The sequence below is a fragment of the Helianthus annuus genome, chromosome 1, assembly GCF_002127325.2.
Source record: "Helianthus annuus cultivar XRQ/B chromosome 1, HanXRQr2.0-SUNRISE, whole genome shotgun sequence".
Lineage (NCBI taxonomy): Eukaryota > Viridiplantae > Streptophyta > Magnoliopsida > Asterales > Asteraceae > Helianthus > Helianthus annuus.
Window position 1 is genome coordinate 763,997 of NC_035433.2, and position 23,478 is coordinate 787,474.

The following is a 23,478-nucleotide window of genomic DNA, read 5'->3' on the forward strand; positions in this document are numbered from 1 at the left end:
GGCTTTTTTTTTTTTATTTTGTTTGTATTTTTATAATAATTGAAAAAAAATATATAACACGTGGCCAACCCATGCGGGCTAGCCACGCCCCGCCATACCGACCCAACATGCAACTGATCAACGGTGTCCCTCAAAATCCACGTGTCAACCCATGCCCGAAACCCCTGCCCCAACATACCCCACGGTCTTACAAAGTGAAGGGTTGAATCGAATTATCAAAAAAAAAAAAAAAAAAAAAAAAGATCATCAGAAAGAAACGAGAAAACCAACCCCCTTATCCAGTGCGTTTGGGTTGTTTTTTGATAACGGTTGGTGAAAACTGAAAATCCCATAAAGAAAGAATCATGACTACAATGATGATACCATTCAAGTTGTACTCGGGTGTTTCAGTTTCATTTTCTTCATCCAAATTCTTTCAAACTTCCCCACGCCGATCGACGACGACATTCCCAAGTACAAACTTCTTCTTTTTAAATTAATTAATAATTAATTAGGGTTCATCTGTAATTGAATTGGGGTATTGATGCAGGGATTTATGCATTTTCTAGTAATGATATAAAGGTGGGTTCCAACATAGAGGTAGATGGAGCTCCTTGGAAAGTTATAGGTATTTTTTCTATTTCTCCTAGCCCAGCCCAGCCACTTGATGATTGATTGTTTGTAAAGTGTAGCGTGGAATTACTCTTGTTGGTTTATTATATTCAACTTTATTGATCATGTCTTATACTTGTAATATTATTTATTTCTTCATATTTTCAATACATAGGTGTGCGTACATATACATATAATTTTTAGGAGGGGTTTTAGAAGACATGTTTTACGGGCTAGTTCCAGACCACTTTTAGCTGTCCAGACAGAATCTCGTTAGTGCGCGTTTGACGCCGTTTTTTAGAACAAGTTAATGTGTTTGGCCCTCTCATGGATGGAGGACTTGATACATGGTTTTATCGTGGGTACTATTACAATAATAAACTTTCTCAAGTTATCATTCCCGGCTCTCTTGACATAGCTCTGTATTTTGACGTGAGGAGGTGTTGCTACAATCAACTTTTTAGGTGTCTAGCATTCCCAAGTACAGAAGATATGAGTAGCAACACGTTCCTTTTATGATCAGCTCAGTAATGTACATCAAGATCAACATATTGTGTATGTAAAGTGTATAGACTTGCATATAAGCATAAAGAGGGCATTATTCAGAGAAGCCATGAGCCCATGGTGTAGTGTTGAGATACTTGAAAATATGTAGCGCTACATGTTATTGGCATGTATGTAATATGCTTGAATTGGCTCAGAAATTAGTATAAAAACAGATATCCAGGGTGATAAGTGTCACCTAGTTTAATAAAGACTATTGTATTTAATTGTTATTTTAAATAATTATTGAATTATTCTGTAATTATTAACTCCTTTTAATCTCATTCTATTTTAATTTTGTTTGTTTTCTTATTTGATGTACTTCAGAGTTTCTTCATGTGAAGCCTGGTAAAGGGGCTGCATATGTGAGGACTACTCTACGAAATCATATAACAGGAAATTCTGTTGAGAAAACTTTCCGCGCTGGAAGTAAGGTATATATATATATAAATGCTTCACTCTTTGGAGTCAAAGGTCTACGTATTTAAGATCTTCTCCAAAACTTAAAAGAATCTGTCATTTTGAGATCAAAAGTCAAAGTGCACATTCTTAACCCCGTTTTATCTTCTTTTGATGACGTTGTCAGATTGAACAAGCTGAGGTCACTAAGGAGACAAAGCAATTCACATACAAGGATGGTTCACAGTTTGTTTTCATGGATCTGGTATCTTCTTTAACTTCTTCTATTAATGAATAATAATTCAACTTGACAATGTTTGAAGAAAGGAAAAAATGCATAGTCTATGTATAAGGGATATCATACAGAATGTGATGTTTTGTTTTTGTGTAATGTATTGTAGTCTACATACGAGGAAGTTCGTCTTAATGAGTCAGACATGGGAGATAATAAGAAATGGCTAAAAGAAGGCATGGACTGCAATTTGCTATTTTGGAAGGGAAAGGTTATCGATTTTGAGGTCCCGTTACAGATTAAAGTCAAAATAGTTGATGTTGATCCTGGTACCAAAGGTGAAGCAGCTCAAGGTAATATATTACTACTTCTTCTTCTTCCAATTAATAAAATATCTAAAGTACCCTTCAAGTTTGGTATTAAAAAGTGCACCTAAGGCACTAGGCAATCTGGAAAACGCCTCAGGGCCTGAGGCAGCACCTGTGGGTCAAAACTGTAAAACGACCAAACGGCTAAGAAATTATAAATGGTTTACTAGACAAAAAGGCTGATATGTAAGAGATGCAGCTTCTGGTTGTACGTAGAGCATGTACGTGAAGCTCTCACGCCTCGGCTTTTAGAGCCTAAACGCCTTGTGCCTACACTTTTTAAAACCTAGATTAGTGAAGAGGGGTTTTGTAGATCAGAAACAATCGTATGGTGGTTTTAATCGATTGTTGTTTTGGGCAGGTGGATCAAAACCAGCGACTGTGGAAACAGGTGCTATTGTTTATGTTCCTTTGTTTGTAGACAGAGATCAAGAAATTATTGTGGATACAAGAACAGGGCAGTATGTAAGTCGCGTATGAGTTGCAGAACAGGAAGGATGATGAATTGTTTTTTGTTGCAGAAAAATTTTGCTCTGCTTCTATTACACCTTTAGATTCTAGAATGACATGTTAGTAAATTTGCTTTGAGAGAGTTCTGCTATACATTTATGGATCTTTAATTAACGTACTCTTTAAAATGATTATTGAAGGGTAAATAATATTATTTATATACCTATAAATTTTAAACTTTACTTGGATACTTGGTGTACGTGTAACACTAGCTTTATAAATCAACTTCTGTTAAAAAAAAAAAAAAAAAAAAAACATCTCATGCTACAACCGAATTTTACAAGGGCCGAACTTTTAAAGTTACAGATCATACACAAATTCATCATCTAGGCTTCCTAAGCGGGATCACACCATTTTTCAGCGCAACGCAATATACACAACTGGCATGCGTTACCATGCCCCGTCGATTCATCTCATTAATCAAAACATCAAAAGTGACCCTTTCAAACATTTCACTTCTCCCCCTACAAACCAACACCAAAACCGACATCGCTTCTTCAATCTTCCCCTCAACACAAAGTCCCCTAACCACGATACTCAATGTAAACACTCTCGGAACCAAACCCAACTTCACCATCTCACACAAATTCACAAAAGCCTTGTCCACCTCATTCCCATTACAAAAAGCTTCAATCATAAGCTCTAAACCACAAGGATCAACACCACAACCTCTCTTCGACATTTCATCAAACAGTTGGTACGCATCTTTCAACAACTCCTTTTCCTTCCTTGATCTCCTACACAACCCTCTCAACAAAGTATTCATCATCCTCTCATCAACCTCAAACCCCAGCTCCAACATCTCATTACAAACCTTAACCGCCGCCCTAACCTCCCCCCATTGCAACAACCCATGCAACAAAGTACTATAACTGACACAATCGGGAGCACACCCTCGTTCTTTCATCCTCTCCAACAAACCAAACCCCTCCAACGGCCTACCCTCCTTAAAATACCCATTAAAAACAGTATTATAACTCACGATACTTGGCTCCAACCCCATCTCAACCGCCTCATCAAGCAACTCCAACGCCTCATCCGTCCTACCCACTTTACAAAACCCATCCATCACCGCAGTAAAACTATACACATCCGGCCTTAACCCATCAGTATCGCCCGTCTTAAGTCTCACCAACAACTCATAAGCCTCTTCAACTCTCCCCACATAACACAACCCTTTCAACAAACAATTATAAGTATTAATGGTGGGGTCACATTTCAACTCAAGCATTTTATCAAACACCTTATATGCATCACTTAATCTACCTTTTCTGCAAAAGGAGTTAATAACCTGAGTGAATGTTTTGACATTAGGGTTTGTAAAAGTGTTATCTATCATGTGTTGCAACACTTTTAGAGCTTCAAAGGGTTCGTTTCGCTTGCAGTAACAGTTAATAAGTATGGATAAAGTTAAATTGTTTGCGGATAAGTTGTAATGTGGTAAATTGGAGTAGAATTTGTAGGCGAGATCGAGTTCGTTTGCTGATACCATGTTCATGAAGAGGTGGTTGAAGTCTGTTAGAGTTTGGATTTTTTGGGTTTTGATTTTGTTGGTGAAATTGTGGATGATTTTGGTTTTGGTTTTGTTTGTTGGTTGGTAGTTGCATTTGAGGTGGAGTGGTGGTTTTGGTGGGGTGAAGAATAGGGTGGAAGACGCTGGTGGGGGTGTTGCCGGAGAATTCATGCTGGCCGGAGTGAAGTGGGACGAGGCCAGGGTTGAGGATATGTAAGTTTTTGAAATAAGAGTATTTTTTTGAAATAAGAATAAATATTTTTATGTGGTGTGGTTGAAAACAAGTAAATTTTTTATGTAACTACACGAATTTAATTGGTGAAACTTTGCTTTTCTAGAATTTTGTATTGAAGGAACTTTTGACTACCACTTTGAAAAAGATAAGACTGAAGAACATGTTAGTGAGTTGAGCCTTAAAGAAATGCAAACATTTTATTTGTTAAAAAACAATTTAATATGTAGTTAAAACATTTATAATTTCACAATCTTATAGAAAAAGGTTTTGTGACTAATTTTTTTAAATTAAATTTATAAAACTTGTTTTGCTAAAATTTCAAATTTTACAACATATAAATTTATTTAAGTTATAAAACTGGTCTTAAAGTTTATACCATCGAATACATAATCAAAGAAATCAAACAATCGATAGATTATCTATACGACTTCATGGGTGGCCATCTCTCTCTTTTCCCCACTCACATTCTGTGTGTTCGACAACTTGGACACCATTAAGAGCATTCACACTCAACCCCCCCCCCCCCCCCATATTTTACCCTATATTACACTAAAAATCACTATCTTTTATCTTTCCTTTTCAATTAAATAATACTTTTATCATTACATTTTCTCTCTTTTCTACTCACAATCATTTTCAAAATATATTAAAAATTTATAAATGATGAATAGTGTCCTCTCAAATTTACTGATGAACAGTAACATTTTTTTTCTCCTCTACTCACAACCACTTCCAACCACCCATAAGACTAAAGGGTACGGGGGCCGGCTGAGGCCCGGCTAGGACCGGCGCCGGTCCCCCACACCGCCCCCTGGGCTCGGCTCGGTAAAAGCGACTCCCCACAGCCGGAGAGGACGGGCCTCCTTTCTCTCACAATAACCTATACATACATACATATATATACATAAAGGGGCTCATCCCCCACCCCCTAGGTCCATCCCCTCCAAGCCAAGCCTACGTGGTGCTGACGTGGCGGCTCATCCCCTTGGGGATGAGGCTCTCCATACCCACTAGCCTAACCAGTTTGGATGTGAATGCTCTAAGGTATCTTATAGTGTGGAAACATCTCATATGATGATTAAAACTTGTTTGTTATGTTTAATTTCGAAAAAAATGCTAGTATAACTAAGAACTTTTAAGTAATAGTGTTTTTACTGAATTTTGACCAACTTCTACAAGCTAATATCTGAATGGTGGGTTTTTGAATATCAGTTATAAATGAAATTAATTATAATCTTCATAGAAAATTTTAGTTGTTGCTTTTTTAATAGCTATCGTGATTTTGGTTAAACTGACTCAAATGGTGATTTTTTAATTAATAACTATGGACACCAATAGTTTTAAATTATCTAGAATACTCGCATTAATAAATGTTTTTTTATTAAAAAAAATTATTTGATATGATACTCATTGTAATGACTTCTTTAATAAACGAGACAATTCACATTAAAATTATATAAAGTAAACAATAAAAGCTAAAACTAATTCTTAGGTGTTGGAAAAAAAACATAAAAAACATTAGTAAATTCATCCAACACCACCTATGCTTCGCTTTTAACAGAGAGCATTCACATTAGATTCCTATCTTCGCTTTTAACAGATAGCATTCCTAATCGTTAGTAAGCCCTATTCAACATCACCTATGCTTCGCTTTTTTTTTTTGGTCATTTTCTCTCAAATTTAAAATTGGGATTTAATGGAGGTGATGGGATGTGAATCCTCTAATACTTTGTATAGAACTAAAGAGGAGCTCGTGCAATGCTGCGGAGAACACAAAACATAAGTTGGTGATTTTAATATAAATGACTCGAACTTTATTCTAGTTGATCCGACTAAACTCGGATTGTAGTTGTATCGGGGTTTGAAGAAACAGTGATCTAATTAAGGAGTTAATTAGATTGGTTTATGTTCCATTCATGATGGTTAATCTTCTTAAGGATATTTGAGCTCCGACTTGGTAATCAATCCTGCAAAACAGAACACCGTTACTCGTTAAGAGGGGAATGTGGGGGTTTCCCTCTTAACCAGGCTCCGGCGTGAGAATAAGCGACCGCTTTGAGAGTAATTAAGTGTAAAGAGTGAGAGTAGAGGGAATAGGATGTTTAACCTGTGGAATGAGGTCTCTATTTATAGCCGGAGAGGTGTAAGAGGTTATGGGCTGATGGGCCTTGGGCCATAAACGGACAACATAACGGATATGCTCTTTGCCTTGCTGGCATCGACCGCTTAGTGGCTTCTAGACGTTCGTTGGTGCTGGCGCACCTTGACTGGAGCCACGTGTCATTGTTGTCGGCCTTGTTGTCCTTCTGTCATCAGCAGACAAGTGGAGATCGTGGGACAGTTGTCTCCGTCGCTTGATTGGTGCCATGTAGGCGTCCTTGTGTACTTTTCTTCAGGCGATCGTGGCGCACGATTGACCAGAGCCTGCTGGACGCTCATTGGCTCCTTTTACTGCCACTTGTACCCTGTGTACCACTGTAGGTAGCTGTGTGCTTCCCTACTGAGTGGTTCTTGTTGGACAGCAACTAACCCGCGCGGGGTTAGTGTGCTCATTTATACCATTATTTATGCTAAGTGTTGATATCTGAGCTTCTTGTCTGCCTTGCCTCGCGCGAGATAGATCGTAATGTGATGTAGGCTGCGCGAGGATATTGGTAACAAGTTTGTTACAATAAGGAGTATGGTCCCGCGCGTAACCTGGGCAGAGGTTTGCGCGGCTTTTTGGGACCATACCCCTTCAGGGTTGCACTCGACCCTCACATACTACTTAGCTTGAATTCAAATCGAGTTGGCTCAGCTCGAGCTCAAAATGGAGCTATTTCGAGACTTGAGCTCAACTCGACTAAAATCAGAGTGAGCACAGCTTAGCTTAATTTAGTTTGATATGGTTTTGAGTCATAACCAAAACCAAAATTTTCAATTCAGTTCAATTTTTAACCAGCCTACTAAGTATTAACATTTAGCCTATGAACCAAGACAATATTAAAACCAAACAGGCCAAAGGGCCCATCGGCGCAGCTAAAAGAAGCCGCTAAGGGACTTTGTTGAGTTACTCTTCTCTATTTATAAGGGTTTTTTTTGATAATATTTCTTTAGGCAAGCAATGTTTTTTATAAACTCTAATATATAGGTTAAGTAGAAGGACGGAAGGGTAATTTTACTCTTATATTAAAACTTGGTTATTACCCCGTGTATTACACGGGTTGAATGAATGAATTTTATATACTAAATAATAAAACAACATATCTTTAAAAACATCTTTTATTGCGCGGGTTGAATAAATGTAATTTTATATATTAAATAAGAAAAAAATTATATCTATAGGAATCATAGTGTACGGGTTGAATAAATGTAATTTTATATACCAAGTAACAAAAAAAAGTTATATCTTTAAAACCACGTGTACTACACGGGTTGAATAAATGTAATATTGTTTACCTAATAATAAAAAAAGCTATATCTTTAAAAACCCTCGTGTATTACACGGTTTGAATAAATATGATTTTATATACCAAATAATAAGAAAATTATATTTAAAAAAACTAAGGGATATACTCGGTACACGATAGATATGGTGATTGCAGAAATGATTATTGAAAAAATATACAGTGGTCAAACATGTTATTCAAGAAGCAAATAAGCAGCCATTTGAGTGATAAAATATAAATTATATTTAAAAAACCCGTAATAAATCTAATTTAAAACAATTAAGACTTTTTATTATTAGTAAAATCAATGATTTTATATTTGTAATTTTGTTTGGTATTTTATTGAAAAGTGCATATTATACATATAATTATATTATGTCTTAAGTTATTGATGCCATCGATTTTTTTTTTTTTGATTTTATGTCTAGCATTATATATACTATGGTAAAAGTTTAAAGTTCATTAGAGATAATTACATCATCGAAAAGAATAAGAGTAAATTTGTATATTACAATTAAAAAGTAGGTGTCTGTCATATGATATAGAAAATCAAATAAATAATGTTATAAATGAGAAGTATGCATTAAATTTAAACTAAATAATATTTTTAATAATTAAGTAGAAGAGATTAAACAAAATAATATTTAGTAGGAGAGTTATCTATAATTAATTAGAAGAGATTAAACTAAATAATAATTATCCATAAGATATTAAACTAAATAATATTTAATAGGATGGTTATCTATAATTAATTAGAATAAATAAAATTAAAATAACAATTATCTATAAGACATGGTCTAATGTGATGACAAGTGTCCCTTAATTGGTTTCTTTTATTATATAGTATAGATAGATACTAAACTCCCTTAAGTGTATTAAAATTGTGATAAAATTATTTTTTTATCCCAAAAATTTCTTTATAATGCAGTAATTATACAAATAAAAACATTAAAAGAATTTTAAAACTTACACAAACAACCCCTAAGCTATAAAAGGAGCATACTACCCTTAGTCTTAACTAGAAAACAGTAATATGGTTAATGTTAGAGGCCAAAACCGTTATAAAATGCAATCTTAAAATCCGATATGTTAAAAGATGTTTTTTTTACTAAAAGGGTTAAATTGGTTAAAACATATGGGTCAAAATAGTAATTTACTCTTATTAAATTTTGGGTGTCAATTATCAAATATATATTATTGTGATCACCGCCATATCGTTACACTAATCAATGATAAAACACTTTATCATACACAAATGATATCAAACCGAGTTAATCATATAACGAAATTATTCTAACCGTGTCAAAGGACCTCTGCCTTAATACTATAGTCATTAAGACAATTTATATTATTTAGAGTGGTCGTAATATAAACTAGTCGGATGGTTTAGGCATATTTAGAATGTCGTATACGGTTCAATTTATGAACGTACGACAAGGCCAAACACCTATTTGATAAAATAAGTGTACTGCTTTGCTTGGTGGTTGCTATTAAGTGGAAAATTGAATGAAATGATTAAGGTTGTATCGGTGTACAAACTTTAAACATAGATTACTTATAGAGCTGGTGGAGCCATTGATTGTTGTAAGGAACATAAAGGCATTTCAAGCAAGACTGAATAATAACCATCATCATCAATCTTAAGAATTCCATGTAGTGATTATGATGTTTGAACAAATGTTTTCATTAGAAGTAACCATAAAGACTTGCCTTTTCCAACATTAACATGATAAGATTTTTTTTTACTAAATGATGGTTTATATTTTATTATAAAATCATTTTAAATTATAAAAGTATATAAATTTATCTATATGTATAAACCCAACAATATATATAGAGTTTTTTGGGTAAAGGGTTACCCCGGTGAATCTATTATAAACCGCAAATAAGTACAAGTAGTGAGGATGAATTCCAACAATATATATAGAGTTGGTTCCTCTCAAATGTGTTTTCTACTTAAAGTGTTAGAAGCTACCAGGATATGACAAGTGTATTTTGGTAAGGGCTATATAATTACACACATGTACCATATGCATATAATTACGCAACATATGTATATAATTATGCGTCATCTGTATATAACTACGTAAAATATGTATATAATTATGCATAGTGTGTGTGTAAATATATATACTACGCACCATTTTGTGTTTAATTCACGTCGTTATGTTTATAATTATGTATTATTATTATTATCAGCAGTACATCATCGTTCTTAGTTAAAGCCCTTTTAAAAAAATAACAATATTATACTTAAACTAAAAATAACATATATTCTCGATTTTTGGCATAACTTTTTAAAATATAATAAAATATAAAAAAAGTTATTGAAGCTTAAAAAATAAATATAGATAAGTTAGACTAAATATGCCAAACGAAGGTTGGCTCCCATTTTACATTTTCAATCGTTTGTAACTCTAAGGTGTTGTTTGTTTTTTAAGAGGTAAATGTATGTAGTCTGTGGACCACATCTGTAGAAGAAGATGTGGACCAAACCTCTGCAGTCTGCAATAAGAATGTTGTTTGTTTTTTTAACGTATGTAGACTTCTAAAATAAACTGGTGGTGGTGTACGGACGGTGGTGGTGCGTGGTGGTGGTGCTGGACAGCAATGGTGGTAGACGGTGGTGGTGGTGGTGGTGGTGGGTGGTGGACGGCGGTGGTGGTGGTGATGGACGGTAGTGGGTGGTGGACAGTGGTGGTGGTGATGGACGGTGGATGGTGGTAGTGGTGATGGACGGTAGTGGGTGGTGGACGGTAGTGGTGAACAATGGTGGTGGTGGTGGTGATAGGTGGTGGTGGTGGTGGTGGTGGTGATAGGTGGTGATGGTGAGTGGTGGTGTTTAACTCTTTGCAGACCTTAGAAGATCTTAGAAATGACTGGGCCAAGTATGCACCAAGAAGAGCTCTCGCCGACGTTTTTAAATTAAACGTCTTCGAAAAAACAAACAGTCTGCGCGTGACAATGTCTGCGCTTGGTTTGCGCGGCGCAGACAGAAGAGCTTGCGCAGAGCTTTTCAGTAAAAACAAACAAACTAAATATGCCAAACGAAGGTTGGTTCCCATTTTACATTTTCAATGGTTTGTAACTCTAATGTTTGGTCCAAATCTCTTCCTAAACTTTGTATGATTAAATCACTTTGTTTTGATTCAAATTACACATATAAGAGGTGTCCGCATGATACAACAGGGAACACAAACATTGTAATTATGTAACATATTAATTTTTTTATAATTTATAAAAAACTTATAGCAATACTCTACTCAAACTAAAGAAAATAAAATGTTCGTTTTATGATGTATTTAAAAAAAATTAACATATGAAAAAAATGTGGCCGTTAAAAAAGTGTGAGGGGAAGTTGGTTTAAAAGTCAATTAAATATATTTTAAATGATTGTAACATATGTTTTAAAACTCTTAAAATTATATAAAATTACATCTTTATTCTCCTATGTATACAAAACATATTTAAAACGCTGGATCGAGATTCATTTTGGCCAATGACCGTTGGTAGCGGTCAACTCAACGACTATAATATATTTTTCTCTAATTTCATATTTATATATATACAAACTCTCACATTCCATTTTCTATAAACCATACGCCAAACCTACAATAACAAATCCAAACTACACACCATTTTCTATAAAAAAAAATGAAAATTAAAACGAGTAGTATTATTTGTGTGTGTTTTATTATTTATGTAATTTTTATTTATTTAATGAAATACTATTAATTTTAATTTTAAAAGAAAAAATATAATTGGGTAATCACTGGATGGGACATTATTGGAAATTATACAACTACACTCGTTTTAAACTAATGCCCCATTGTGGCTTCATACCCAAAGGAAGAGCATTAGTTTCAAGCCTCACTACTCTTCTTTGGGATCTTGTTTTACGCTCATGTTCTTAATTACAAGGGTGATGTTCAAATATTGAAATGCTTGAAATTTTCATAGTTTATTTGAGCGGGATCTTTTACATTATTTTAAGTATTAATTATATATGTAAAATGGTTATTAAAAGATACAGATAAAAATAATAATGAAACGAATTAAGAAGACACCTACCCTCTGGTGTTTGAATTAATAAACATATGCATCATGTGAAGTGTTCTTGTGCTCGTTTATTCATTAGGTCCCCCATTCCTTTTTAAGCTTCCAATACCATTTGATTGTACCAATGACTTCAATTTTAAGCATCAATTATTCCACCAATTTAAATACTACCAATATTAAAAAGTACCATTATTAATTAACATGCTTAAATTCCTATCCATCATAGACCTTAGAAATGAGTTTAAAGAAATTGTAAATATCCATTTTACTATTTCTTACTGGAAAAAAATAAAAAAAAAATAAATAACTCAAGGTAAACTATATATGTTACTCACTTCCAAATTCCGAAATACAAGATTATCAACTCATATTTTCTAAATTAGATTAAAATAGTATGCAATCATTAGTACAACCTTTATAATAATCACATCAAACCCTTATCATATTTTAAGATAATGAATAGTCTTATCGAAGTTACTACTAAACTTTTTATTGAACGGCAAGTTACTACTAAACTTAGTGTACACAGCACTATTTGTCACATTAAGATTTAGATACTTTTATTTAATCTTTATAAATTGATTTACCTTCTCTGTATATAGTTATTATGCTGAAATTGGTTTATATTATTGAAATATATGTATTATAAACTATAAAATTAATGTAGAAGTAAATAACTATTATTTAATATTAAAGCTCATAATAATTAAATGATATAATTAGTTATTTTCTTATATAGATAAAAACTAAACATATATGAAAACAATACATAAAACTAAAATATATTCTAAAACATTTATTACGATAGAAAAAGTTGTTCAGTTACAACATACAATAAGAAATGAACATGAACTATAATATACTGCTAAATATGCTTATATGAGTGAAATGTTGAAACATGTTAATAATATAACATTCAAATAACATTTAGAATCTGTTTAGTTAATAATATGAAACCAACAAAATAAATCTCATATAATACAAGAAACATATTGGATTGGAGAAAAGTCAGTCAAATCATATATATATGTTCACACATAAAAATATTTGATGGTGATTTACTAAAGTCACAATCAGATGATGGATTCGATTTAGTTGGAGTGGAATTAAAATCAAATATTAAATCATGCGATAAGAAACTTGTATGTCACAACTCACAAGTACAATAGAATAAATAAAATAATACACCAACGTACACATGATATCATATCCCCACCTAACATCTCCCTTAATTGGTATTTTGGGTAAAGTAAACCTTGGGAAAACATTATCGTATGCTTAGAATATGAAGATTCTATCGGCTCTAGGCTCGTCTATGAAATAGGGTTTAGATTAAATGTTCTCTTCCTTTTTCATCTATTTCTCCAATTACATTTGAAATAGGGTTTAGGCTTCAAGTTGTTATACGCATTTTCTTGACGATGATGACAACTCACAAATAGAGGCCTTTGTGGTACCTAAGGATCGAATTGCGATTGTGAATGGTAGAAACAAAATCCTATTTTTGGCTTGATGATGGGCAGAACAACCATCCTCTCCACAGTTGACGCGATGTTCATGCACCTTCCCGTAACCATAAGGGTTGTTAGCCTTAGGAGGGAGGAAAAGCAAGTTTAGAAAAAAAAAACATTGGTAGACACATAAAAACAACACCATTGGTAAATGTATAATGGGTCAAAAGTTGCATTGTTTCATGATACTATCTATCTATGGCCTACAATATACATAATAATAATAATAATATTTCTTTCCCTTTTTGTTCTTTATCTTTTAACCAAGCTAGTCAACAAAGAAGACACTATATCAAAAGACGATTTTGCACCAGTAAATTTGTAATATGTGAACAAAAAGAAAATCAAAAAAAAAAAAAATTGTATAGCAAAAGACGAATTTGCCCTTTTAATTTTGTAACCTAGAACAAAATATCCACAAAAGAGTTAAATAGGAACAATTGTAACCCAACAAAGATTTTCACCAATACAAATAATAGAAAACATCAAAAAAACAAAAACAGCTTTAAACAACAAGTATGGATCCTAAAGCCTATCATATCAAACACCTTGCCTCCAAACACAAAGGCAAAATGCTCTCACCAAAGACCCCATCTCATGTTTGTCCTTTTAGTATCATCGTACCGCCACGCTTTCATCTGTCGCCTAAACAATCAAACACGAGACCGATAGTCTTTGCCAGCAGCATTTTGCCCCTTTCATTCTATCTCTTCTTGACCTTCACAAGGACACTGAATCATCTCCAGAATTTTAACCACTTCTTCCATGTCTGGACGGTTTGACGGGACCTGCGATGCACACACCAAACCGAGCTTGATTACCGAAACACACTCCTCGATCGGAAAATCACCTTTCAACTTTCTATCGATGCATTCATCGGCCCGGCCGTTGTCCAATGCCCCTCTAACCATATCGCACAAAATGACCACATCGTCCTCCATGTATTCCACGGGTTTCTTCCCCGTGACGACCTCCAACACCAAAATCCCAAACCCGTAAATGTCACATTTTTCGGTTATTTTCACCGTTTGACACGCGAATTCAGGAGCCATGTACCCAAGAGCGCTCTGAATCTTCCCGCTTAATACGTGGCGGTCTAACGATGGCAGAAGTGCCGCTAAACCGAAGTCTCCGACTTTTGCTTCACCTGAGCAATCGATCAAAACATTTGTCGATTTCATGTTATAGTGAATAACCTTCATCTGATGCAAATGAGCCAAACCCCTTGCTGTACCGAGTATGATCTCGAACCTTTCTCTCCACGACAGGGTATTTTCGTCATTTCCTTCGTGGAGATGCTTATACAAGCTTCCACTCGAGACGTATTCGTTTATCAATAGTTGTAACGAAGGGGTCCAGTAATACCCTTCAAGTAACACAAGATTCGCATGCCGAATCGTCCCGAGTTTCTTAACCTCCCGATCGAAATCTTCTTGACATTTAGACATACTCGGTACATGTAACTTTTTAATCGCAACCGACCGCCCGTTTCTAAGGGCGGTCCAGTACACCACCCCGAACCCACCACGCCCAAGCTCACAATCTTTATTAAGCAACGCGTGGGTCCCGGAGACAAACTCGGCATCACCGGTAAACATCACAAGTTTTCCATAATCGGAGCTCGGGGAACGAGTATGACTGAAATCATCCCCACCGGAAAACGTGAGAGCAACCGCAGCAGATCGGTTAATCGAGTTCCGAACATGGAGGTTAAGAATGGTGACCACAATCACACCCAAAGCTATGAACACAGCAGCACCAATAGCAATAATGGCAGAGATACTAAGTATGATCCTTTTGTGACTCATGTTCAACGATGTTGACCCGTGCTCTGAATGAGACGGGTTCGGGTTCAGGACTATCGGCTTCGGGTGTCCACCCGGGCATGATTCGTTGACTATTGACCCGCAGAGAGACGGATTATCAGACACCGAAGAAAGTGGTATGGTGTTGAAAAAACCACCAAGAGGAAGCTCGCCTTCAAGTTCATTATGTGACACGTTAAACGTGACGAGATTTGTTAGGTTTGAGAGCTCTTTCGGTAAACTTCCCGAGAGGTGGTTGAACGATAAATCAACGTATTCGAGTTCAGTTAACTTCGCGATATCTACTGGGATAACACCGGTAATGTTGTTTCGAGACAAACTCCTGCACGCGCACAAACAAATTATAAGTTTTAGTTAGGTTTTTATCGCGTATTAAAACACAAAATCATATTGAGCAATGATCAAGACTTACAGAGTGGTTAGATCCGACAAGTTTTGAATCTGGTCCGGGATCGAGCCGATCAAGAAGTTATTCTCGAGCCGTAGTTCTTCCAACAAACCCGCTCCACCGATCTCATTCGGAATGCTGCCGTTAAGCGAATTATGGCTTAAATCAATGACACTTGCAGCTTTCAATCCACCCAAACTCGACGGAACCGAACCAACCAAACTGTTTCTCGACATGTTCAGAACAACCAACCTACTGAAATTACCAATCGACGACGGGATCACACCCGAAAACAAATTCGAAGACAAATCCAACATTTCAAGACTCTCAAAACCCGCAGCAGTCTCACCAAACTCAACATTCCCAGTAAACCGATTACCCGAAAGAGAAACACCCTTTAACCGTAACCCAAACACCCAACCCGGAACGTCTCCAGTAAGCATATTCCAGCTAAAATCGACAACCGACAGGTTAACACACTTCCCCAACGAATCGGGTAACTCCCCGGTGAACTGATTCAACGAAAGATTCAAACTTTTCAACGATTCAAGATCACCCAACGCGTTCGGAACCAAACCCGTGAAATTATTAACCGAAAGATCCAACATTTCGAGACTTTTTAAACTCCGAAACCATTCCGGAATCTCACCGGAGAAGTAATTCCCTCTAAGATTAACCACATTGCACAAACTAAGCTTCTGCAGACTCTCAGGCAATGTTCCAACCAAATAATTATTACTAAAGTCAACAACTTTCAACAACAAGCATTCACCAATTTTATCAGGCAATTCACCACTAAAATTATTACTACTTAGATTAAACACTCTCAAATCAAACAAAGTCTCAATCTTTTCATGTGGGATTTCACCATCAAGAAAGTTATTACTTAAATCAATTGACCTTAGAGAAGTCAACGACCAAATATTTTTAGGTAATCCACCTGACAACTGGTTTGACGAAAAGTCAATATTTTGCAAAGTCAAACATGAAGCAATTGAATCAGGGATTTGACCGGTCAACTTATTGTTGGCTAAGTTAATGGATCTGAGTGACCCGCATTGGACAAAAATCGGGTCGGGTATGGACCCGGAGAACCCGTTTTCACTCAAATCAATGAACTGTGAGTTCTTGATGAGCTGAGTGAGAATAGGGTTGGTAATAAGGCCTGTGAAGTTGTTTCTAGAGAGAGAAAGTGTGTGAAGATATTGTAACCTTAACAACCCTTTGCTGATGTGACCCGAGAGAGAAAACCCGGGTAAATGGAGCTCAGTGACCCGGTTGGAATACGGGTCGCACGTGACTCCGATCCAGTTGCACGGGCTGTCGTCTTCTTCGTTCCATGTGGAGAGTTTATTGTACGGGTCTTGAATATCGGCTTTGAACACCATTAGCCCCAATACGTCGTCGTTTAACGCTATGTTCAACGAGTTTGTTACAAGAATTGTTGTCGAGAACAGGAATAAAACCAGTGCAGTAACGGTTAAATGAAACGGCGTCATCTTCGTTCCCATTTTGTCGTTTTGGGTTTGTTAGTAAAGGATTTTAGTTTGCGGATCTAAATGGGGACAGAAGATGCTCGACGAAATGCCTGAAGGAAAGTTGGATGCGTCATGGGTTGAAGTTGAGGGAAATGAGTAGGGATTTTTTGTGGGTTTTGGATTTAAGAGGTGAAAATGGGATCGTGATGGGAGGTTAACGAAAAGAAGATGGGTTTGTGGCGGTTTTTTGGCCGGAAAATGACGTGTTTGGGGTGGGAAAACAGGGGAATTTAGAAGGGGAGAAAGTGTGTGAAACAGGTGATTTGAATAGAGTGAGTACAAGAGGGAGAGAGTGAGAAAAGAGAAGAAAACGGCGAAAGAAAAGGAGATGTCGGGGGTGTGAGAGAGTGTGCCGTCTTTATGGCTGGTGGAGTTATTGGTGATGATGGATGCCGGAGAGAGAGAGAGAGAGAGAAAGAGAGAGAGAGAGAGGAGAGTGGAGACACTCCCTTTTTCTTTTTCTTTTCCTTTTCTTTTTCTATATATTTCTACTCATACAATACACTCTCTTTTCTTTTTGTTTTTATTTTATTATTCTTATTTATTTATGGAGTTGCATGTTTTCAAAGACTTTATACTTCATTTGAGAAACCATCTTAGTAACAAATTTTGGGCATAATGTAACCGAGGCCAAAAACTCTAGGTCCGGCTTTTCCGACCGGTCCGTCACAAACTGCATCGCATCTTACCAAAACGTTCTATTCTATGTTCATACGGGAATATTGTGTTCCTCTCTTGTCTCCGCTTTCTCTACCTCATTCTTTCACCTTAGCACACTCTAAAAAAATTGTTAGCTCTCACAAACCCGCATTGAAGATGTTGTGTTTGTTTTTTCGTACAAATATACACTTGATACATTACCATTGACAGGTAAATGATAAGAAGAGAAAAGGTTATTTAGCTATTAAAGTTATATATTTATAGTTTTCCTAAATAGAGATGTTTATTAAATTGAATAAAATCGAAGGTATTTTTTATATTTAGTTAATAAATAAGCTTTTTAGGCATATATTTTTCGATCCATAAATCACGACCGTTACATAATCAAAAGCTAACAATATAATACTTTAGCTCATAATTAGTCAAAAATAAAATAGTAATAAAAGGATCTAGTTCTAAAATTTTATCTTCATAACTATAAAAAACGAATATTTATTGCTTTCTCTTATTAAATTTTCATCACTTGTCGTAATTAAAAAACTAAGATGAGGAATAATATTATTGTAAAAAGAGAGAATTTGATTTTGAATTCATTTAAGAAAAAGGGTTGGAAAAAGTGAGGAGAAGTAATGAGTAATGAGCGTGTCTGGTGGGACTGCATTAACTCCTCCCATTAAACTTTACTCAACCTCGTTATCTTTTTTATATTATTTTATTTACTCATACCAAAGAAATACAACATGATTATTTTTTGCTTCTTTACACCCTCATGCTCATGCCTACTTCATTATGTTGTCAAAATATTCGACATAACATGCTTTCTATGTTCTATAATCCAAAAGTTATATTTTGTTTACATTTTTCGCTTAAAATGTTAAATAACCAACCATCAAAACAATCTTTTTTTTTTTTTTTTTATAAAATACGTGTTACGTTAATGTGATGTGTATTAAGTGTGAATCCATACTCGGATACGTATAAAACATTTAAAAACTAGTATTAGGTATCATGTTACATGTAGCACGTTCAATTTTTTTATGTTACGCAACGACGACTCGGCCCACGTAAGTCTCTCTTCTACAGATAAGTCTCTCTTCTACAGATAATTGATCTATTTTTTATTTTATACAGATCTAAACTTCAAATTCATCTAAAAACTTAATAATTAAAATGAATTAAAACTTTAATTTTAATTTAAAAATGTTAAATGTATAAGGGGTTTAAACTTTATAATTAAAATGAACCTTTAATTTTAATTTAAAAATGTATAAGGTTTAGGAGAAGTTTTGTCCTAAGATTAATATAATCTGTTATAATTTTTTTTTAGCACTTAAATATAATAGTTAACTCTTTGCCCAAAATTATATAATAGTTAACTCAAACCCACTCATTTTAGGCAACTCAAATGGTAGTGTTACTTACAACAACGATAAGTGCTGTATGTGTTGATGATGTTCACTTTAATAATTTTATATCTTTATATTTGTTTTTATTTTAATATAGTGGATTAACATGTAAGAATGTTGGTTATTAGCAAAAAAAATTACTATTAAATTTTTGCTATTTATATTTAAATAATTGACTACAACCTTACATAATCTCTTACACATTTAATTATTCTTAATTTATTTTAATGACTATCCAAGTAAAATCTAAATTTTATATAAAATTTTGTATTTTTGTAGATGAGATTGTTGGATAATGTGTAAAAAATAAAACAAAAAATCGCTTTGTTCAACATGATTCCAAAGGGGTAAAAGACAGTAAAATGACAAACACAGTAACGAAATTACCAAAATAAAATCTCACTGCACCTCTTTTGGTTGTTTCCTAAATTACAAATATATTTGTAAATGTGGTTTTTGTTTTTATTTGTCATTTTTTTTCTTTGTAGTTGTTGTACTTGTATCTATATTCCTTCTATAAACAAATAACACATTATTTTGACTTTTCTTTTATTTCTTTGTCCCCGTTTCTTATATTTTTCATTTTAATTTTATTTATCATTATTAAAAAATTTGAGTTAGAATATGAATAATTTCCTTACAGGTATCTTCAAAATGAACACAAATGAAAACTCATGCAATGATATGAAATGCATAAATAATTATTTTTTTATATATAAATAAGATGGTTATAATAAAATTATTATTAGTAATAAGTCAAGAACTTTCTCATACGAACATCATGCAATCAATAAGTCATTCTAGCAGGTTAGACGATACAACTACTAACACGACTCCAACAACGCAAAATTGACACTTTTTTTCCTTCATAGACCGCAGTCGTTAACGTGTGTCATGTACCGTATATATTTCCATTCGCATTTCCTAATTTAACACTATAAACTAAAATAAGTTTTGTTAACATTTTACATGAAGATAAGAAATAATTTAAAATTTGTTGTGTAGATATATTTTATTAATTAAAATTTGGAACATGGGGGTGGGGTGGGGGTCTCGATGGGGTTTGGGCGTAAAAAGCGGTGAGAACAAAAGCAAACAAATAAATTACGTCGTAACGTTGCAGTTAATTTGGTTTTTAATGAGACCCATCTCATCTACACACGTAGTCAGTCAACATCTCTATTCTCTAATCTATTCCCCCAATTGCCATGGTCAACTTCCGTATTAGATTTTATTAATATTAATATTAAGGGTGGTGTTTCATTAACAGAATTAGTATTTCTTGAATTCATATGTCTACTTACCTAATTATATCATTACTTTTTGACTGTGTTTTCGTTTGTGAATAATCACTCACCTATTACCTTAGGACATGGGGTGTACTTTAACATTTGGGATGTTAACGGTGACATTACGGGGCTGTTTGTTTACCTCTTAATGAGGCTCTTAATGGTTCAGACCTTTTACTGGTTCAGCACTTAATGGTTCAGATTGTTTGTTTCACGAGTAGATGTCTGAATGATTCAGATATTTGCCGCTGAATGGTTAAGATTTATAGAGAGTCTGAATGGTTAAGACCTCTAATCTGAATTGGTCAGATATTTGCCTCTGAACGGTTAAGTATTATACAGTCTCTTAATGGTTCAGACCTCTTACTGGTTCAACACTTAATGGTTCAGATCTCTTACTGGTTCAGCACTTAACCATTCAGATGTTGCCAAACAACCCCTACATGTTAACCGGCATTGTACACCACTCCCTCATTGTGTTAAGAGACATTAAAGGGATTATATGTTAAGATGCTAACCGGATGTTAAAAAATTGAATTAATTATTCTTTTTCTTTTTAAACCAAAACCAACCATAAATAGGGTTAGATGAAATTAACGAGATTAAACCATTTTCTTAGAGTGAGACATAGTATAATGGGGAAAAATATGTGTTGTGTCAGTTAGGTGACATTAAAGAGGGTTAAAGTATACCTCAAGTTCTTGTGTATGTGTAAAGTTAAATTTGTAAAATTCATTGTATTCCAATACAACACGAGTTTAGTTCGCATAAGATTATGTGTTTTCTTCGCATGTATGTGTAATTAATATGTATGTGTAATTAATGCATGGAGTTCATTCATAAATCAATAACTCATCTAAACACATACATACGTAGTAAAGAGAGACATCATTGTAATTTGTATCTATGAGTTGTTTAATACTTGTACATTGGAATCCCATCATTAGTGATATCACCTCCACTACAATTCTATTATTAGTGATAGAATATTGGGTGATAACATGGCATGATTTGATTGGATATTGGGAGTGATAGAAATCTATCAGTATTGACCACCCCCTCCCCCCTAAGGGTGGAGGGAGTGGTCAATCACTATTAAGGTGTTTAACTTATTCTCTAGCCAATAATATCATACCATATCAAGTCTCCATTTTGCACTCAATCACTGGCAATGGTCAAACACATGTTGAGATATTTCTTTTTTATATATTTTTTATTTCTAGAAATTATGCATAAATAAATAAAACATATTTTAAACTAAATAAAAGTACTTTTAATTAAAAAAAACACATTACATAAAATTAAAATAAATAACATGACATTAAAATATACAAAGAAATTAAAAAAAACCTAATTTATCTATTCGTCGTCGGAATCCGCCAAAAGGTAGGGTAAATCTTGTTCTCCAAGATGCCCCACAAGATCATATTTTAGTTTATAATACGTATTTTTATCAATGAGCTCGTTATAAAAAGTATCATCGAAAACGGGCTCAACTGGAGGATCCCGAATATGTACCGGTACAATCGCGTTTCCGTCGTCTTTTAGAATCATATTATGCATAATAATGCACGCATATACGACACTCCTAATTTTTTTAACACTCATAACACGCATCGGTCGATTGAGTATACCCCATTTTGCCTTTAAAACACCAAAAGCCCGTTCCACGTCTTTTCTTGCCGCCTCGTGTTACCTCTTGAACTTCTTTTCTTTCACAATACGAGGATACGGAAGTGATTTCACAAACACGAACCAAGTAGGGTGGATTCCATCGGTAAGATAGTATCCACGCTTGCACAAGTGGTTGTTCATGTAAAATGGGCATTTTGGTGCAGTTCCATTTCGTTGAGTAAGAAATTACGAATATTGTTGGAGCACGTTGATGTCGTTTTGTGAACCTGGTTGACCACAAAAAAGCATGCCAAATCCACAAATCTTGAGAGGCCACCGCTTCGAGCATAACTGTCGGGTAACTATGACCCCCCCTCATATATTGTCCCCGCAACTCCGTTGGACACATTCTCCAAACAAAATGTGTACAATCAAGACTACCCAACATCCCAGGAAGGTGATGTTTCTCCTCATGAGCTTGGTACAAGAGCGCAACGTCGTGGCTAGTAGGTCTACGTAAAAACTCGGAAGCGTATAAATTACATACCGTTTCGCAAAAATTTTCTAGACAATCACGGGAAGTCCTTTCGGCCATATTTAAATACTCATCGTACTCGTCTAGAGGGCTACCGGTTGCAAGTTGCTTAATCGCCGACGTAACTTTTTGCATCGGTGTAAAACTCTTCTTCATAGTCGCATCCAGGGTCTCTTGAAACCACGAGTTATTCGCTTGCACATCGCTCACAATTTTTAAAAACAACCTTTTCGACATACGAAACCTATGATGAAAAACCTCTTCGTTGAATTTGGGCTCCTCGACAAAATAATCTCTCATAAGGTTTTCGTGACATTTCTCTCGATCTCGACGGATAGATTTCCTTTTTCTAGAAATACCCATGTCTTCCAGTTCGACGGCTTCGTTAATAAGATTTTGGAAAAAAAAAATTAAACTACTATTGCTTGAGAAAGAATCACCGTCTTCACTAATATCAATTGGAATGAATAGCGGTGGTATATCATCCATTATTTAGAAAATAGAAGTGAAAAATGGAAGAAGTGAAAAATTGAGTTGGATGGAGAAGAGAATGGTAAAAAATGGTGTTGAACGGTGTTGTTTTTATAAACTAAAGTTGAATTTTTTTATAAACGGCTAGTTCCAACGGATAGGTAACGGCTATATTCCTCAATCAATCACACTCAATCAATCGGTGACTACTCACCGCCCATCACCCTCACCGCTCACCGAATTGGAGTTGGCAACCGATCACCGATCGGTGAAGACCATTCCCCTAATGGTTCACCGCATCCACACCATCCCCCCTTAGGGCCGGTTATCCCACAGAAGTGAAGGTGCACAAAAAACCAGTT

At 34.9% G+C, this 23,478-nt stretch overlaps 4 protein-coding genes across 5 annotated transcripts; 1 reads left to right on the forward strand and 3 right to left on the reverse strand.

Annotated features, from left to right (window-relative positions):
- The first annotated feature begins 222 nt into the window (after positions 1 to 222).
- LOC110941699 (elongation factor P) lies at positions 223 to 2,822 on the forward strand. The gene is made up of 6 exons (XM_022183360.2): positions 223 to 453; positions 530 to 607; positions 1,462 to 1,568; positions 1,721 to 1,798; positions 1,935 to 2,118; positions 2,495 to 2,822. The coding sequence occupies exons 1-6, from the start codon at positions 345 to 347 to the stop codon at positions 2,611 to 2,613; spliced, it is 675 nt and encodes a 224-aa protein (XP_022039052.1). The 5' UTR covers positions 223 to 344; the 3' UTR covers positions 2,614 to 2,822.
- Positions 2,823 to 2,849: 27 nt separating this feature from the next.
- On the reverse strand, positions 2,850 to 4,477 carry LOC110941691 (pentatricopeptide repeat-containing protein At5g41170, mitochondrial). The gene has a single exon (XM_022183356.2). The coding sequence runs from the start codon at positions 4,325 to 4,327 to the stop codon at positions 2,966 to 2,968; it is 1,362 nt and encodes a 453-aa protein (XP_022039048.1). The 5' UTR covers positions 4,328 to 4,477; the 3' UTR covers positions 2,850 to 2,965.
- Positions 4,478 to 13,752: 9,275 nt separating this feature from the next.
- On the reverse strand, positions 13,753 to 17,563 carry LOC110941681 (probable LRR receptor-like serine/threonine-protein kinase IRK). Of its 2 annotated transcripts, none has more exons than XM_022183352.2 (2): positions 15,646 to 17,563; positions 13,753 to 15,537 (listed from the first exon to the last, which is right to left on the reverse strand). In XM_022183352.2, the coding sequence occupies exons 1-2, from the start codon at positions 17,112 to 17,114 to the stop codon at positions 14,088 to 14,090; spliced, it is 2,919 nt and encodes a 972-aa protein (XP_022039044.1). In that variant the 5' UTR covers positions 17,115 to 17,563; the 3' UTR covers positions 13,753 to 14,087. The 2 variants fall into 2 exon arrangements, with proteins under 2 accessions (XP_022039044.1, XP_022039041.1); XM_022183349.2 differs by having other exon boundaries at positions 15,628 to 17,561.
- A 4,292-nt stretch (positions 17,564 to 21,855) lies between these two features.
- On the reverse strand, positions 21,856 to 23,134 carry LOC110941189. The gene is made up of 2 exons (XM_022182806.1): positions 22,540 to 23,134; positions 21,856 to 22,037 (listed from the first exon to the last, which is right to left on the reverse strand). Exons 1-2 carry the CDS (start codon positions 23,132 to 23,134, stop codon positions 21,856 to 21,858), a joined length of 777 nt encoding a protein of 258 aa, XP_022038498.1.
- Positions 23,135 to 23,478: the final 344 nt, after the last annotated feature.